This window comes from Adiantum capillus-veneris, chromosome 15 (assembly GCF_014529385.1).
Source record: "Adiantum capillus-veneris isolate H3 chromosome 15, ASM1452938v2, whole genome shotgun sequence".
Classification (NCBI taxonomy): domain Eukaryota; kingdom Viridiplantae; phylum Streptophyta; class Polypodiopsida; order Polypodiales; family Pteridaceae; genus Adiantum; species Adiantum capillus-veneris.
In genome coordinates, this window is record NC_140945.1 from 119,818,567 (window position 1) to 119,837,020 (window position 18,454).

The 18,454-nt window shown below is 42.8% G+C and overlaps 2 protein-coding genes across 2 annotated transcripts in view; one reads left to right on the forward strand and one right to left on the reverse strand.

Annotated features, from left to right (window-relative positions):
• The window catches only part of LOC147441378 (Chaperone DnaJ-domain superfamily protein), an 82,845-nt gene extending 72,985 nt beyond the window's left edge, over window positions 1–9,860 (reverse strand). The window contains exons 1-2 of the mRNA XM_086483038.1: window positions 9,703–9,860; window positions 9,359–9,449 (exon numbers count right to left, since the gene is read on the reverse strand). Coding sequence (XP_086339164.1) covers window positions 9,359–9,449; window positions 9,703–9,800 — 189 coding nt within the window. The 5' untranslated portion in view covers window positions 9,801–9,860. The remainder of the gene's footprint in view (window positions 1–9,358; window positions 9,450–9,702) is intronic.
• On the forward strand, window positions 48–680 carry LOC147441379 (uncharacterized). The gene has a single exon (XM_086483710.1). The coding sequence runs from the start codon at window positions 48–50 to the stop codon at window positions 651–653; it is 606 nt and encodes a 201-aa protein (XP_086339836.1). The 3' UTR covers window positions 654–680.
• Window positions 9,861–18,454: the final 8,594 nt, after the last annotated feature.

Genomic DNA, 18,454 nt, shown 5'->3' on the forward strand with positions numbered 1-18,454 from the left:
GCAAATTTGACCGAATCGAACGCCTTCAAGCAGATCTCGATCGCGTCATGGAAGAAAATCGCGACCTCAAAGCTCGCCTTTGCAAGCTTGAGGCGCGATTTGATTCCATGGTCGCCACCAATAAAGTGAAAGAAGTCGAAGCCAAGGCCATCGAAACCCACTCGGCAACCCTTGCGAAGGTGAAGACATATGTGACAGTAGAGCTTCGAGAACAACGACTCCAAGCAGAAAATACCCTCAAGATCCGCATCGGTGGGCTACCTCAAGCATGGGAAACAACCGAGCTCGACTTCTCGGAACGCATCAACTTCCTCAACGAAACTCTCAAGCCGATCAAGGTCGACCACAATGCAATAAGTCGTATCACTTGGAGAGGCCCTGACCTACCTATACCAAGTGGACATGCCATCCTTGAATTCGAAAGTAGGGAATGTCGGCTCAAGCTTCTCCAACAATCACGTCTTCTCAAGGACACCAAGTTTTGGATCGCAGAAGAACTCACCCCGCTACAACTCAAACGCAAAAGTGAAGAGCTCAAGAAGGTACATGAAGCCCGCAAACAAGGCAAATGGGCAGTCTACCGAGGTGGTAAAGCCATCATCCAGGAGTTTCGAAAACCCAAATCAGCTCTCCCCACAGCTGATCCCTCTTAGGTTTTTGTCCTTTTCATTTTTCCTCTTTCCAATGGACCCTCAGTCCTTAACTGATATGTATTCAGTGCGATCTGCTACAAACGTCACCGTTGTAATGTTTGTTTTTGGTCCCATGGGTCATATCTGACCTCCGTGGACGATAATTGAATCTATCTCTCTCTCTCTCTCTCTCTCAAGATTCCTTCCTCTCTCGAGTCTCATCACTTATGGCGCAAGCTTCCACATCAAGTGAACGTGATCCCTTGGGTGCCAAGAAGAAGAAGGACGAAGCATCATGGTGGAAATGAAGTGCATTCCTGAGTGTTCGGAAAGTCCGGTGGTGCACGCGCATGGAAGTGCAAACTATGCAGCTTCAAACGGCAATCCGGCACAACCAAAGTCCGTGCTCACCTCCTTAAGCTAGAGGGACAACAAGTAGCAATATGCAAGGCCGTCAATGAGCAATTGTTGAAGGTATTTGAAGCCAAGGATGTCGCCATCAAAGCCAACAAAGAAGAGAAAGAAGAGGCAAGGCCTAAGCGTTCCGCAATCGACCCCAACAACTTGGTTTTTCCCTCTTCTACACCTTCTTCATCGGTTGGTGGTGATAGCAATGTGGCAACGACGGAGACGGCGGCGACATCATTTCGATCGGCATTTTCAATGCCTAATACTACTCCGGTCTCCACTCCCAAATCTCACCAACGCACCCTACATACCAGTTGGGATCCAAAAAGGAAGGAGGATGTGGATGCAAGTGTTGTCCGCTTTTTCTATCACAATCACATCCCCTTCATAAAGGCTCGGTAAGACTTACTATCAATTTCAATTTTTTTTCATACAATCAATCATCTCGATTCTCATTCTCATCTAAATAGTAGATACTAATATCTCTTGTGTGCAATGTCTAGGTCGGAGTACTTCAAGACCATGTGCACGAGGATCCGAGAGTATGGGGCACGCTACATGCCACCCTCTTCCGAGGCCCTCCGTACTACTCTACTCGATAGAGAGAAGGCCGTTGTGGAGATGGCAACCCTCAACATGAAGAGGCAATGGACAAAGTATGGCGTGACCCTCATTGCGAATGGATGGAGCAACACTAGGAGGAGGTCCATCCATGGCATTGTTGCCTACTCCAAAGGGGAGATGTATTTTGCCCACTCCCATGACGTCACGGAAACGGGAAAATCAGCAGATGTCCTTGCGGGTGAGTGGACCTCCGCCGTAGAGACCATTGGGTCGGACCTTGTGATAGGTCTGGTCACCGATGGGGAGGCATCAAACAGGGCAACCGGAGCTATTTTGGAAGGCACTTATCCTCACATCACGGTGTCTTTTTGCATGGCACATTGCCTTAACAACCTCTTGAAGGGTTTCGGCAAACTACCTTGGATAGAGCCTCTCACTGCATCCACGTCCAAGGTGGTTGCTTTTATCAACAACCACAACATACTTTGAGCCGAGTTCTTGAAGCGGTTGGGGGGCAAAGTGCTTCTAAAGTATTGTGAGACCCGCTTCGCCTACAACTATCTAATGGTGAGCCGCTTTGTAGAGTGTCAAAGTGCAGTGCGGCAACTCTTCATGAGTACAGAGTTTGCTCAGACTACCCTTGCAAGTACAGTCGCAGGGATCATTTGTACAGGGAAGGTGGAGGATCCTGAGTTCTAGGAGTCCCTAAAGAGTATTGACAAAATGGTGAAACCAGTGATCCACTTGCTTAGAGTGATGGATGGTATGCAACCTTGCATTGGCAAGGTCTATGAAGCAATGGATCGCATGGTCGAGGCCCTTCAAGAGTATGAGAAGAACCCAGATAGGCTCGAAGAATTCAAAGAGCTTTGCAGTAGGCAGGTGGAGTTCACCTCTTCATGGCACAACTTTTGTGTTGGACCCAGAGTTCCAAGGTGCAAGGCAGGAGCATGATTCGGAGGTACACACACATTGGAACACCATTTTGAAGAAGCTTCACCCGGATCGTGACATGCAACGCAAGATAAAGGATCAGCTTGCATTTTACAGGGATATGCAAGGATCATTTGGGACAGCCGATGCCCAAATTGATCGCACCAAGATTTTCTCGGTCTTGTGGTGGCAAGAAAATGGTTCAGATGGTCCCGATCTTCAGCAACTTGCCGTCCGCGTTCTTAGCCAAGCGGTTAGCTCCTCTTGCTTGGAGCAATTGTGGAGTGTATATAGCCACATTGCATCTAGAAAGAGGAACCGACTTGGAGTGGAGAAAGCAAATGACCTTGTTTTTGTCAGTGCAAAGTTAAGAATGCTTTGCAAGTCAGCATCCAAAGTGACAGATCCCTTTCTACAGTGGGAGATGGAGGCAGAGGCAGAGGTGCTTGGAGAGGCAGGAGGATCTACGCATGAGGATGAGCCTATGCAGGAGGATTGGGATGATATTCTCGACGTCCAGGACTCCACTACAGATTGGGAGGTGGGATGCTCTTCTGCCATAACCTAGAGGTGAACATCAGGCATGAGTCATGACTCATTGCTCATTGGTTTTTGATATTTGTTTCCTTTGTGGCCGCCGGCTTTGCCCCTTTTTGTATTGCACTTACCATATGAGTGATTGAGTCTTGACGTGTCACCTATTGACTCTTACAGTTGTTATTTAGCACTCTTAGCCTCTACATGTCTTTCTATAGTGCCTTGGCTAGCCTTGTAAGCCATCTTTATAATCTATGATCTATCATCTTTTTGCTCCAAGCTTTCGTGTGGAGTCTGGACTCTATTCTTCAACTTTGAGTTAATGTTCTTTCTATGAAGAATCAAGAAGGATCCCAATTCATGTATTGTGTATTGCGCAATCGCGTGTAAGCCTTAAGACTGAAGAATCATTGCAGAGCATGCCTAAATAAGATTCTACTTGGACTAATGGGTGTGTATGGCTCTCTACTAACATATAGGTTAAATCCAACCTAATTTAAGCATATTTTAAACTTACCGTTCCAGTCCCCCGTTCCCATTCCGCCTTTTTGGGGGGGACCCGTTCCAGAAACGTCCCGGAGGCCCCCGTTCCCGTTTCGGGTAGCTTTGTACCGAGGGCTATGTTGTTCCGATAGCTATTTTGACAAGATATGGAACGAGATGGAAGTGGGGCATGACTCGTGTACAGGCTTGGGTGGTCCAAAGACCCAAGTGAGTCGTGTTGGCGAGATGAGAGCGACAATATTCCATTAGAGGTGGACTATTGTTTAGAAATGGAATGGTCTGCATGCCAAAAATCAATGAGGTTCAACAAAGGATTTTGTTCGTATGCCCTGATGTTCCTAGCGCTGGGCACCCAAGCATCCAGAGAACTTTAGCATTAATCAAACAATATTTCTAATGGCCAAGGATGCGCTCTTACATAGAGAACTACGTGAAGAGATGCATGCACTCAATGTCAGGTCAATAAGGCAGAGCGCCTTTTGACCTCCTACATCCATTGGATGTTAGGTGCAACGAAACTGTTTAGGATTTAGCTCGGATATAGTACTCCACACACAAACACAAGGGTTGCTTTACTTCACTTGAAAGAACTGAATCGAGCTGAAAGAAAGAAAGGCACAAGAGAGAGAAAAGAGACGACACAGGGATGTCGGGTCCCAAACCCTCAAGGGCCCCTTGCTCTATTGCCAGAGCAAGTACTTTCTTTAATCTTGCACATATGCTACTACAATGACTAAATGATGAGATGCTGATGCTAATCGGTACTGACGCTATTGATGCTGGGTACTGATGGTACTCATGTTGGGTACTGGTTCTGAGGTACTGCTAGGTCTATGTCGACGACAATGTACTCATGGGTCTGTGTCGATGACGATGATGTCAACACGAGGTATTGATGGAGTCTATGTTGACGACGATGATGTTGACAACGAGATACTGTGCTGGAAACTGAAAAACGCTAGGGCTGAAATCTGAAAACTGTCGCGATGGATGACTTTCTGGCGATGATTTGCTGCCAAGAAGGGGATCTAGTACACGACGAGGCTAAGGGCTAGGACTATGGCAAAAACGTTGATGGCTGAAAACTGCCCAAAAACACTAGGCTCTACGGTGGATGCAAAAAACGCTAGGTGTTGTTGGGACTTCTGCTGAGAGGCTCCTTCTGCTGTTGGGTTACTGCTCCTCTGTCTCTACTAAGCGCCCAATGGTTTTCTTTTATAGATTCTTTAGCAATTTTCCCTACCTACTTTTCCAACAAAAGTCACTTATTAATAAATAAGTGAAAAATGTGTACTTTGGCAAAAAGGGTTCTATGCTCTGGAAAATGCTCATGCTGAAATGATTGTATTGTGCAAGAGAGGGTGGGCATGCACGTCCTACTAGAGGCTCACAAAGTGCCAAGCTCAATCCTAAGCTAGGCTATGCCTGATGCTAGACCATGGCAGAAGCATGTCCACGTGGCGCAAGTGAAGCGCGCACGTGACATTGAAAATCCTTGATGCCAAGTGGCAGAGTATGTCTATGGATTTCATCGTTGGTTTGCCAAATACTAGTCATGACAATGATGCCATTCAGGTTGTGATCGATAGACTCACAAAAAAGGCGAAATTTATACCGTTGAAGTCGACAGTAAAAAGCCATGAGTTTGCGGTTTTATTTGTCGATCAACTTTACAAACTATATGGTTTGCCATAAGACATCGTCAATGATCGAGATACCAAGTTCACTGGGTGATTTTGGCAAGATGTGTTTGCTCCCCTTCGGACGAAGTTGAGTATGTCGTCCTTCAATCATTCCGAGTCCGATGGACAAACTGAGAGGATGAATCGGACGTTAAGATGTCATGTTGAGTGCTTACGTCTCTCGCACGGGCAGTGTGATTGTAAAAGGTATCTTCCACAATTAGAATTTGCCTACAACAGTAGCAAGAATTCTGCTACTGGATTTAGTCCATTCATGCTGATGTATCGATTTGAGTCTATTGGCTTAGAGAAAGTCAAGGATCGCCAAGCTTGTGATTTCTTATATGATATGCAAGAAATGCTCGAATTGGCTAAGGATAGTATAAGGACAGCTCGTATCGAGTTACTACTTATGCTAATCAAAAGAGATCTCCAAGGACTAGAGGTGGGACAATGGGTCTATCTAAAGATACCCAAGGATTCCAAGACTATACGAACTAGAAAGCATTATAAGCTTTCGGCTAGATATTGTGGTTCATTCTTGAACACAAAGAAAATCAGCCAAGTTGCCTATAAATTGGCTCTTCCTTCGGATGTTAGTGTACATCCAGTGTTTCATGTCCGAGCGGACATAGTGTGAACCCGGCCCAGTGTCGACGGCCACCATTATAAAAGGGAGGCCAAGGCCTCATTTTTAGTTATCAACCTCCACTGGCAGAGTGCCAATGGTTAGCCCGTGAGGCTAGGAGTGCGCGAGGTCACCTCGAGACAGTGAAGCCTGGTGGTGTTAGACGCTCAATCTTACAGGTGCATGCCTACGTCCTCGGACGCTGCCCCAGCACGTGCTACCGGATGGTGGCTATGGTCGGGTGGTTCGTTTGACACGTGTCTATAGGCGATCCGTGTAGGCGGGAGATCCTCTCCGTGTGTTTGTTTCACTTTCATTGTCGCATCTATGCCACGATACCCTGCATACGAGGGACATGACTTTCTACCATAATCTTATGTTGCAATGGCCTAGAGACACATAATTTGCCACGCATTTCCTTTTAAGAAAGTGGCAGCTTTACTGTTGGAGGAAGGTAAGAGCTTTCGACTCGTCTTCAAAGCCACAGGAAGTGTCAAACTTCACAGCTGCACCTTCTTTGTATTGTTTCGGCTTGTCAAGCACTGTCAAATTGTCATAGGAGAATGTCTGCGACATAGGTACAGCGGTTGGGATCATCTGTGCTCCTTTGCCATTAGCATTTTGGCTTCCTAGTGCCATATTTGCTTGCTGATTGGAAAAACCAGCTATACCAAAATAACCCTGTGGCACCCCAAACTGGCTCCTTGTCATAGGGGAATGTCTGCAACATAGGTACAATGGTTGGGATTATCTATGTTCCTTGGCCATTCGGTGCCACATTTGCTTGTTGATAGGAAAAACCAGCCATACCAAAATTGCCATGTGGCACCCCAAACTGGCCCCGAGTGCTTTGAAAACCTAATTGTAAGCCGATATTACCATACATGGGGTTTGGCATCATGCCTTACATAATTTCCACGTGCATAACCAGCCATGCTTTGAAACATAGACCGACCTCCAAAAGACCCAAGATATACCGTAGGTGGTGGAAATACTTGATGCATAGCCTGGAAAGTAGTTCCCCATCCATTTAGGCCAATATTTGGACACTGAAAGGTGGCCGGCTGAACTGATATAGCCTGAGAAATGGCGTCCTAGCCATCTGTTCATGGACAGAAAAGGTTTACCTTGGAGCCTAAAGTGACTCCGCAACATGCAAACACTCCCTATCCTACTGGGTCGCATTTGGGACCTGCCCTTGAGCCTCAACGGGCTCAATTGAATGAGAATGCGGCCTTGCCTGCTGTGACATTGGTGGAGCTTGCAGAAACTCTATAAACCTAGGATTCTCCATCAACAAGGTAAACAAATTCACAGCAACTACCAATTGTGTCCTCAACACGTCCTCGTATAGTTGCCCAGTTATTATTCCTTGAGCTTGTGGTGCATTCACATCTATAAAAGGTACAAACTATGGTGGCTGCGAACTTTCACCAACCTCATGCACTGTAGGAATAGCCTATCTATCCTATGAAGAGGAACCCTCTTCTCTAGAGTCATCTTGTCACTAAGTGATGAACGTGGCATGTCCACCCAGACAAACCCGGGTGGAAACTTGGATATCAGATGAATATGAAAGAGATGTCATCACGGCTTAGCATCACTTGAGAATGACTAAGAAAGATACATTAGATGACTACTGCCAAAGGTTTTGGGATACTTACCTGCCAGTATCTTCGTTTCAGAAGATTACTTTGAGAAACGAGATTGAACGGTTTTGCTGCCAAAAGAGATTCGAGAGTATTGTCTAAACCAGAAGTCTGACTCTATTCAGAGAGACTTATGGGACATGCTAAGCAACGATCATTGACTTATCCTACAAACAAGATAGTATCCACCTCAACAGGGCAAGAGTCTACTGCCAGTAAAGAGAATGAATCAGGGGGACCGAATGACAGCTCATCACAAGATTTTGGAGAATCAGATGGTAGCACATCTAAAGGTTCCGACGAACTAAGGGAACCAAATGCAAGTTCATCAAAGGATTCTGGAGAAGAAAGGGGATCGGATGATAGTGCGTCTAAGGGCTCCCATGATTGAGACTAATGTGCCAATGGACAAGGGAGGCTAGCTATCCACAGGTCCGAGGGCACAAGGAAAGAAAGGAAAAGGGAATCAATTGGTAGATTAGAGAATTCCCCAGATCCAGCTGAGGTGCCAGTGGACAGGGAGCCTGAGGAGCAACCTTAAGTGGAAGAGAACAAGGAGATTCTCGTTCCAGAACAAATACTAGCTCACATGGAAAGGAAAGTGAAAGGTAAAGTGAACTGCGGTTCTTAGTCAAAAACTCTCCCGCATTGGATGCGAAGTGGATGGAGGAGGTCCTAGCAGGAACTCTACCTTGACGCTTTTGGTCTAGCTTCGACTATTCCAAGAGTTCTCGGGGGTCAGCGGGTTAAATCTAGTGGAGGCGGGACTGCACAAGAGGAGAGTTACTCCGCTCCTTTGTCACAGATTACCTGGATGGAATAAAGTAACTTATTTCCCTTAGGATTTCAGGGATACAGATGGGTTGATAGTATTCTGTTGAATGACTTTATGAAAGAAGTACTTCAAACTGGGAATTTGATACATGTGCTCTTTCATGTGAGTAGTGTTTGAGTGCATGTTTGAAAGACGAAATGACTGCAGCATTTCGGTCTTGTTTTCCGGAGAGATGAGATGGACATGATAGTAACAAGATTTAGTTAATCAAGACATCTATGGAGATCTGTGACAGATCTAGATGTGATTGCTAAATGTGACATCAGGATCCAAATCACCGTATAAAAAAAGTGTTCGAGATTGTACGCAACTAATACTTCCATCATCAGCATCATCCATATGCCATACTTGGTACCATCCTACTGGCAATCAACTAGGAATAAGGAAGAGTAGGTGTAGACCAACTCAACTGTAAAACCTGCTTCATGGAGAACTTAAGATCCCCTTTCTTGTCACCTTACTCCATCTAAACCGGAGGGATTTTGTCATGTGAAGAGGCTAAAACAAGGAGAAAGATGAAGAAAACACCCCAAAGCAACTCACGCCGAGCACAATCAGCATCATTTATGAGAAAAGCAGCAGCAACCAACCGTATACTCCTCTGTGAGAAGCAAAACCTACACCCCGTCCTCGCATAATCACAATCCTTGTGCGTATTTACACAATCTTTGTATTATGGGGATGTGTTTGCAACTTGCCTGAACCTAGCCTGGACTTCCTCTCTCTTGGCTCCAGTATTGGTTGCACTCCAAGAATGATTTACATAATGGTCAATATGTGTCAGTCACTGATGACTGCTAATTTCATGCACCCAGAGTCACCTACTTTGAAAATGCTCATGCTCATGATTCTGGCAAACAGTCCCATCACTTCTGTCAAATATTTTAAGAATACATGGTATGAGATAGCCAAGTGCATTATGCATATTGCACACAAAACACATCACTCCACACAAAAAAAAAGACACACAATAATGAAACCCATACCTTACGATACTGCCGTTTGACATCTTCTGGTGAAGAATTAAAGTCCAGATTCAAGTGTTCAAGTGGATTGAGCTTGAAACAAGACAATACTCTGCAGGAACACCTCAAAAGGTTACATATTTAGAACTTCACCATATAATGATGTTAGAGATGTTGAAGAGGGGGAGAGGGGGGGGGGGGGATTCTGATCAAACGAATGAAGCCTACGCTTGGGAATTCTACATGAACGTGGACCTGCGCAGGGACATAGAGCTAACACACCCATCACGTGTTTTCAGACCCGCATACAAGCAAAGCTCTGCGCAAGCGGAATTTGAAGAAGTCCAAGAGCAGAAAAGAAGCACCTGAGGACTTCGTTGTCGCGTTCCACCTCACTTACATCAGCAAAGAATTCCTTTAGAAGGGCATCCTTTAGGAGGGCATCCTCGGCGCTTTCTCCCATCGCCCTCCTCTCCTGGCACACTTCCGCAAACAAGAATTACATATGATTCACCTTCATCAAAATTCAAATCAAAACACATTCTATTCGATATCAGCTTAAGGTAAGGTTTGTCCTAGAGCTCAACAAAAAATTGAGTTTTGGAAACTTTTGGTTAAATATAATAGTAAAGGCTTTGATGAGTGCACCTACGATCAACTGGATTCCTAAGATAGGAAATCAATTAACAAAGCTAGTATAGAAGCAGAACACAACCCTCTATGAGACATGCTAGTACCAACAAAGTTATTATAGAAGCAAAACACAACTATGTATGAGACATGCTATAGTAGCTTGCTTGCATTAGTTCCCTATAGCAACAAAGTTGCTATATAGGCAAAACACAACTCTGTATGAGACATGCTAGTAGGTCTCCACAATATATCGAAAAAATGAAAAACCTTCAACAACATCTCAACTACACAAGTGAAGGTGATAGTGTAGAATAGGAAAATCCCATTGAAATTGGAAAGTCAAGAGACTTGCTACTATTTCTATCTAAATGGGTTGTCTAGGGAGCATGCAAGCAATGTGAGTGTGTCTTTTTGCAATGTACTCTCCACCTTTACCCTAATTGTTGTGTGCCTTAAAATTCCTTTGCAAGTTTTCACAAAGCATCATTTGGATTTAACTTTGTTAAAGCCATTACAAGATATACAAACATGCATAGAGCTTATGTTTTGGATGTGCTAATAGCTCATGTTTTAGGCAGTAAAGGAGACGCCATCCATGAGACACAACATCAGTCTCCTTGATCGAGGCCACGGTTGGATTTTGTCTTATTTGGCGTAAGAAGATTGCTTGATCAAAACAAGAAATCGCATACATCCTTCCATGCTTGAGCCTCTCCCCTTCGATCTGCATCATTGCCTCCATTAGGCTCATCTCACATCTTCTACAATGTGAGACAGGACATTGGGGCATCGATGAGGAGTCTCATTAACTATGCACTTTATGCCCCCATAAATTGCACAAGTCCGAGCATCACACCCTATTTGCTCAGTTTTTTATCACATTAGATCTTTCTTTCCCCACATTTTCAGCCATGACCTTTTCCTACACACATTCCTCTTCCAACCACGATGTGGACTCTCTATTGAGATGCTCCTTTCCAGAATTTTTGAGCATCGTCGAGAGTCACTTATCAGCTTTGCACACCCACATGATATGTTTCTTTTTGTCCCATTCAAGGCCATTTCAATCCCATAATATCTTGTCAAAACTCCCAAAATTTTATGCAAAAACTTTTAAATGTTCCACAATCTCTTTAGCATTTTTGAGTTGTAGCTTGTCCATTTTTACCTTTTGACCTCATAGATGAAATGAAATGAACCAAACTAGCTAATTAAATCTTGTGGGGTTATTTCCCTTCATCAGATAATCTATTTTGATGACAAAGTGTATCCATTGTAAGTTGGTTCCACATTGTCTACACTTTACATTTTTTGACGATGGATTTGAGCAAGATGCCATGCAGAAAATTCGAATGTGGAAATGCTACATTATAAGCCTACAAAGTTTCTTGAAAGATTTTTTTTTTGAGAGAGAGAGATATTTACAACTTGAAATTACAACTTACACACCCGACTCCGTGAGGTGGAGCATTCCAATCAGATAAGCCCATCATATAGACTTGGGGAGCAACCCCTAAGGGCAAGAGCCTCTTATGTTAAGGTATTGGGTTCAAACCCCCTTGACAGCTCGTGTGACATGTTGAGAGAAAGTTAGTGTTCTATGTTCAAGTCAGTAGAAACACATCCTCATCATAACATAAAGTGGAGATTGAAAAAGTGTGGAGAGAAAAGTGATGGAGGGGGGGGGGGGGGAGAGAGAGAGAGTTAAGGAGAGTCACCTCAATTTGTTGTGGACATAGGATGTTCTTTCATTTTGTGCACATGTGTGGATCATACAAAGTATGTATCCATGGATTATTGGACAGAGAAGGTTTTTCAAGGAAAAATAGAAAGTTCACAGAGATGGCCTATTCAATCTACCCACTATAAATGAAGGAAATTACATGCAGCCACAACTGATTTCATAAAAAATATTTGAGGAGAGATGGCATAGTCCTCCCAAAGTTTACACTAGTAAGAGAACGTGCTCTTTTCTTGTCCATGAATCACTACCTAGGGATCCTCTTGTTATTATTAATCAAAATATGTGTGATGTGTTGAAACTTTATCCAATTCACTATGTTGAAAACCACCAATTTTTCCATGTTACACATGTGTTTTGCTTGTCAAAGGGTGTACCCATAGGGTACACATGAAGCATTAACGTCTGATACACAATTGATGTGCGTGTCTGTCGCACGTGTCAAAGCAAGGGACTTGCCGTACATTGTGTGCGAGCCACAAATGGCTACAAGCACACAACCAGACTAATCTAGCAAGTTCAAGAGAGAAAGGGTGTGTCACTCACTGCCCTATGCTCACCTTCGTGGAGGATTCCTCGCCGCGAAGAAGAAGAAGCTACCATCGTGCCGCGCTCAACCGCCTCGCCGCCGTCGTGCCGTCGTAATGCTCTCTCTCTCTCTCTCTCTCTCTCTCTCTCTCTCTCTCTCTCTCTCTCTCACGCATACACACACGCACAAGGAGATGAAGAAGATGGACATGGAGCAAGAGCACTCTTCAATTGCATAAATGAGAGAATAAGTGATTTTTAAGTTTAGGTGGCTTTTATATGAGCTCGCACATTCACACTTGGGCACCCATGCTTAGCCAACTAGCCCTTGAATGCTCCAGTTAGAGTGCGCCTCTCATCGGCGATCACTCCTTTTCCTATTGGACCGACAAGCCCGGCCATCACTTCTAGAAGTGGACGCCGATGGTTAACATGCCCCCCTTCCTGATGTAGATTCCGCCCTCGAAATATAACAGTGCAGCATCAGGATCCACGATAGGAGTACCTGAGTAGAAGAAAAACAACATTGTGAAAGCTCAAAGGCAGCATGTGCAGGCTTGCAATAAGTGAGATGCATACATGATATTTTAGAAAATGCCAAAAAAATCATGAGTTGTAACATTGCCAACTAGAACAAGCGTAGTACCTAATGAAATGCAATTGAGTTAAGGTCTATTAGGTTGACTCTAAGAGAAGTACACAAGAGCTAGGATTAAAGTAAGTACTAAATTGACCAACGTTAATTAAAAAATGTCAATTAAAGAGTAGTTAACCCTAGGAATGCTCGTCGGGGTCAGTGATCTTGTAATTTATACCACTTAAGTGTGATCAACATAAAATACAAGGAAGTTTGTGCTATTTGCTTTCTCTTTTCTTTTTTTTCTTTTTTTTGTTGTCATAATTGCTACAAGTAGTTGGGGGACTCGAGGTCTCAAATACCAGCTTGAGCATAAACTAGCTCGGAGACTCGAGGTCTCAAATACCAGTTTAACACATGGACTTCCACAACACAAGTCACACTTAGGTGGAATAAGCTAGAGAGAACTATATCCTCATAGCCTGAAACATTACTAAAGTTACTATAATTAATAGACTATTTAGGAATTAAAGTAAGCAATTAAGTGGCTTAGTTTAGCCTAAGGTCTTGATATCCACTTAAAACCAACTAATAGACCAAACTCAAAGAGAAGAACAAGGTGCTAGAAGTTTGAAAAAATTATAGCATCTAAATTGGCAATGTCACAATTTCAAAAATTTTATGCATTGTTAGAACTCAAATGACAAGATGCAAACATGTAACTGTGGAAAGCATAGACAAAAGGAAGTAGTACACATGATATAATGGAGAACATCCGTTGTAACATGTAAACATCCATTGTCATTGTCCCTCGAAGGCATCCTTATGCAGTTACCAACTGCACAATAGTCACCACCAAGCATCCACCTTCCAGAGGCACATCAGTGGGAAAAAAGAACTTTGCTAATCACTAAACTCTAAAACAAAAACACTCCTATCGTACTAATCCTACCTACACTCCATCACTCGAGTGATGAGGATCAAATTAAGTGGAGGTTGGAGAGCTTGGTCGGTAGCTCTAAGGTTAAACCGCCATCCTCATCATCAAGGTAGGTGTAATCCTCTTCGGTAAGGCCGTGTTTAGTATTGTGCACACTCATTTGCTAATTGCTCTTGCTCTTTACTAAAAAAAAATTATTTTTTTATTTTGTTTTTTTTTTTAACTAGGGTGGTTAGTTACTATATATATATATATATATATATATATATATATATATATACAATCCCTAAAATCGGAAATCTCAAGGGTCAGAGAAAGAAGGGTAAGAGGGAAATAATTCAATAGGCTAACGTGAATGAAGACTCCCCCCTTCCTTGGGTAGGTCATACTTTAAAAGGATGTCATCACCTTTTGGAACTAGTTATTCCAATCGGTAATAGGTGAGGATTTTAGCCAATAGTTCTCTATTACCTTGGGTGCCTCATCGAGTTGCAAGGGTGCTAAGGTACTCTCCCATGAACGAACTTGAAGTAGTGCATCAGGTAATAATCAAACAATGGGAGGTGTCAAATCTTTTATAGCTTCATGGAGGCTACCTATGGTAGGTGGAGGCTGTGTAGAAGCTTTCACCTCTATGGATGCATTACATGAGGACCTAGAAGCTTCATGGAACTCCCCCTTTCCTGAGCTAAGTCAAATAGATTGGTTTTGCCTTGGAACCCAAACTAGCTCTGGAATAGGTGTGTAGCATTCTGTGATCTTTCCCTTCCCATGCTCTTCCATCGGCTTTGGAATCACAATGTTTAACTCACATGGTTTCGTAGTGGATAGGGTAGGACACGATTTACGTTTACCCAAATTAGATCATTTCCATCATAGTAGCGTTGGGCTTCTAATAGTTTTTTTGGAATCCAGCATGGTTTGGTTTTCACCTTCTTAACACTAGAATGGTAAAAGGACACTTTTATGTCCTTGGACACTTTTGTGTCCTGTTAAGTGACCATTTTTCTTGAATTATTTGAAGAGTATGAAAATGAATATCTAGGTGCTATATATCCACAAAGTTGCCTTATGAGCTGAAAAAAACTTAGTATTTTTTTTGGAGTATCGATCTCACCATTAACCTTACTCTTGCACAACATTTTTGAACCTAAATTGTGTGAAAAAACAGGTCCTGTTTTTGGCTTTTTTTCAATTTTTGGCAACTATACCACTCTAAACTTCATGTCTGTGAGGTTTAGATGGCTAGAGGTTAGGCCTTCATAGTTCTCAACATGTTTTGATGCTTGTAGGGAGAGCTAAGTGTTAAAATTGAAAGTTATGACCAATTTACAAGAATTGCATAATTCTGTTTTTTGGCCAAAATTAGCACTTTTATGATTTTTTTGGTGGCTTTCTTGATATCCAAATTCAATTTTGATTGTGTAAGTGTAATGTATAACATAAAGCTAATCTTCCTTGAGTTTTGGGGGACCTAATATGCTATATAGCATAGTATATGATGATGGTTGAGTTTTTTGAATACTGAAGAATACGATACATTTTAGAGTAGCAAGTATAACTTTCTCAATATTGCTAGTTTCTTAGGCCAATTGTGTGTATTTTGTAGGTAGTAACCATATCTAATCATAGACTACAAACTTGGCTAGATATTGAGTAGTTTCTATCGGTTTCTAGAGGTCATAATGCTAAACCCAGTTTTTTCATGTTTGCTGTATTTAGCACTTTATCATTGCCCCCAAGGTTCCAATTGTAAGAGATCCATTATCCTTTTGACATGCTCCATGGATCCTTTTGAATCCAAAGGCCCAAAGGGAACTAAGAAAACATGTATATAGTATCTGTATTGAGCGTGACTATAGAAACTTTGATGATAGGTCCGCAGAATGACAAAAATGCAACTTTTTTGTACCTATTTTTTTTGCCCAAAACAAAATTAGTGAGGTAAAAGAAACCATATGTTTTGGTCACAAACCCATTGAAGTTAATGGGGCATTTTATCTCATGTCCTACAAAAATCCCCACTCTTATTTATATGCAATCAACCATAAGAAATTGTTGTTTTAGGCAAAATGCACTGGTCCATCAACTTTGGAGGCTTGTAGTGACCAAGGGATGAGAAAAATTACAAGTTTCTCATTTTTTCCATATGTAGTAGTTATTGAACTATAAGCTCATGAAAGGATTTTTCAAAATGAGTGGATCTACTATGGTTTTGGAATTTTTTTCCAAAACCCTGAAAGGACACTTTTATGTCCTTTTAGGTTACCATTCTAGTGTTAACCTGAGTGGACGCCTTCCTTCGAGGTTTCCTTTGTGAATTAACTCGAACCATAGGGGTGTCCGATAACGATACCTTGGGGACCCATTGATATGTACCCTTGGTCAGATCACGTGGAGCCTTTGATGTAGCACTGTCTGTCGTAGCCATGGAAGTTGAAGCTTTAGAGGGTTGTGCTACTGGCAAGGATGCTGTGACTTTTTGGATTGGCAATATTTTGTTGTTTTTTGTGTTATGAAGAGGTGAGATTTCAGGTGTTATTCCTTGATCCGTAGGGCCATGAGTTGGTTTCAGTGTTGTGATACTCCCGGTCTCCCAATCGATATTACATTTGACTGCAGACATCCATTTGCACCCTAGGTTTATGTTACCCTCTATAGTACCAACATGCATGACCAAAAAGCTTTGAACCATGGTTCCATTTTCATAAATAACAAGAGTGTGTAGGATTCCAAAAATAGTGGTCTTCTTCTTATTGACACCCTTGACTTGGATGGTGCTTGTAGATAGGGGTGGTTTTCCTAGCTGACACCAAACTCCATACGATAACAAATTATGTTGAGCTCCTGTATCCAATATAGTACTCTCCCATAGAGGCTATTTAGTTCGATTGGATATTGTAGAGGTGACTCAAATTCCAATGAATCATCAGTGTCTTCAAAAAACGCTTCCGTGATTCGCATATTAGCCTCTCGTTGGCGTCTAAGACGTTGTTGTCTTTCTCAAGCCTCAACTCTTGCTTGGATCTTTTTAAGCTATGCCTGTTCTTTGGCTGCTTTCTTTTCATTGCTGGATATCGTTGCCTCTTATATCTCTTACTCTTCTTGTCTAATTTTTTATTACGGTCGATCTCTAGTCACTAGATGAATCACTACTTGTGCCTCCTGCTCCCTTGGATAGATTGTCATCTAGGGTACCACTGGGCCCTGAATGGTTTGTCCCCACATTTGCACTAAGATTTAACTCAGATTCTTCGTCCTTAGAGTCGATTTTAATTGATGATTTTGACCCCAAATTGTGTGGGTTGTAGTCCTGTGAGACGCTACTGGTTCCAATGCCAATCAAACCTTCATCTTGTAGGTCATCAGAAGCTATATGCATTGCTTCTAGCATATTTAAGGGTACGAGTGGTGGCATTTCATCCCCTCAGGTGTTATCTAGGTCGTCCCCCTGTTTCCCCAAGTGTCTCTGGTTGCTACTAAGTGGACCCAATCCACATTGTCCGACTCAGTCATCCCAGGTAGTACATCCATATAAAAAGAATCTTCCCCAACATCAGTGTCCACTTTACATGTGTAACAATATTGCAATGGGGCCGAGTGAACTGCGGTGTTAGATCTATGATCAATTATAAACATGTTTCCTAGAGGATGTGCTCGACCAGTTACAAGATCCACTCGAATGACAAAATCTTGGAACTGTAAGTAGACATGGTTTTTAGACCAGTCATGCACCATTTGTGCTTCCCTCATGAAAGGATGTCCTAAGATCATCTCAGATGCCATAGTGTGCTTGGAGAAATCCATAACAATGAAGGTATTTCTTATTTTATGTCCAAAGACCTTGATCTTGAGATCTTCTAACATCCTAATAGGTTTAACAATAGACCCATTGGCCATCTTTACTACTATGGTTGTGGTCCCAAGGTGAGGTCTTCCCATAGTTTCCTAGCAATTTTTTGTTACAATGCTAACCCCAGCGCCACCATCAAGGATTCCCTTCACAGCTAATCCCTTGTAGTGATTAGTATGGTTGCATTGGAGTGATTGGTATGGTTGCATTGGATTCATCGCCATCAAAGTATTGTCCCAACTTGTTAACAAGTATTTCTACAACAAGGTTCTCATCTAGGTTGGGTTGTGGATCTAAGTGTTCCTCCTCTATTGGGATCTCCCTAGCTCCATCCATCTGTGCAAATTGTGGTACTCCAACCTTCAATTCTCCATTGAGGAAAGCTCAAAGAGCTAAGAATAGCTCAGGGTATCCATATAGTTTGGACATGACGGTGGTTCTGACTTTTGAAGCAATGGAACCATCAATTTTGCAATATTTAATGGCACCTTTTGGGCTTCAGTCCCTTGACGTGGGGAAGATGGGATCTCCATTTCTTCGATAGGGTCAGGTAGTCCCTCTGTAAACATTCTTTCCAACAAGAAGTGAGTACGTTGTTAACCCTCACGGCTCACGGACACTCCATCACCTACGACGGACGTGTATTATGTATTTGGTAGAGTCAGGTATCGGGCTTGTCGGACCAATAGGAAAAGGGTAAGAGTGATCGCCGATGAGAGGCGCACTCTAACTGGGACATTCAAGGGATTAGTTGGCTAAGCATGGGCGTCCAAGTGTGAATGGGGTGAGCTCATATAAAAGCCAACTAAACCTAAAATTCACTCATTCTCTCATTTGTGCAATAG

Excerpts from the sequence above, each read along its gene's own strand:
- LOC147441379 (XM_086483710.1), top strand. The coding sequence starts at position 48 with ATGGAAGAAAATCGCGACCTCAAAGCTCGCCTTTGCAAGCTTGAGGCG.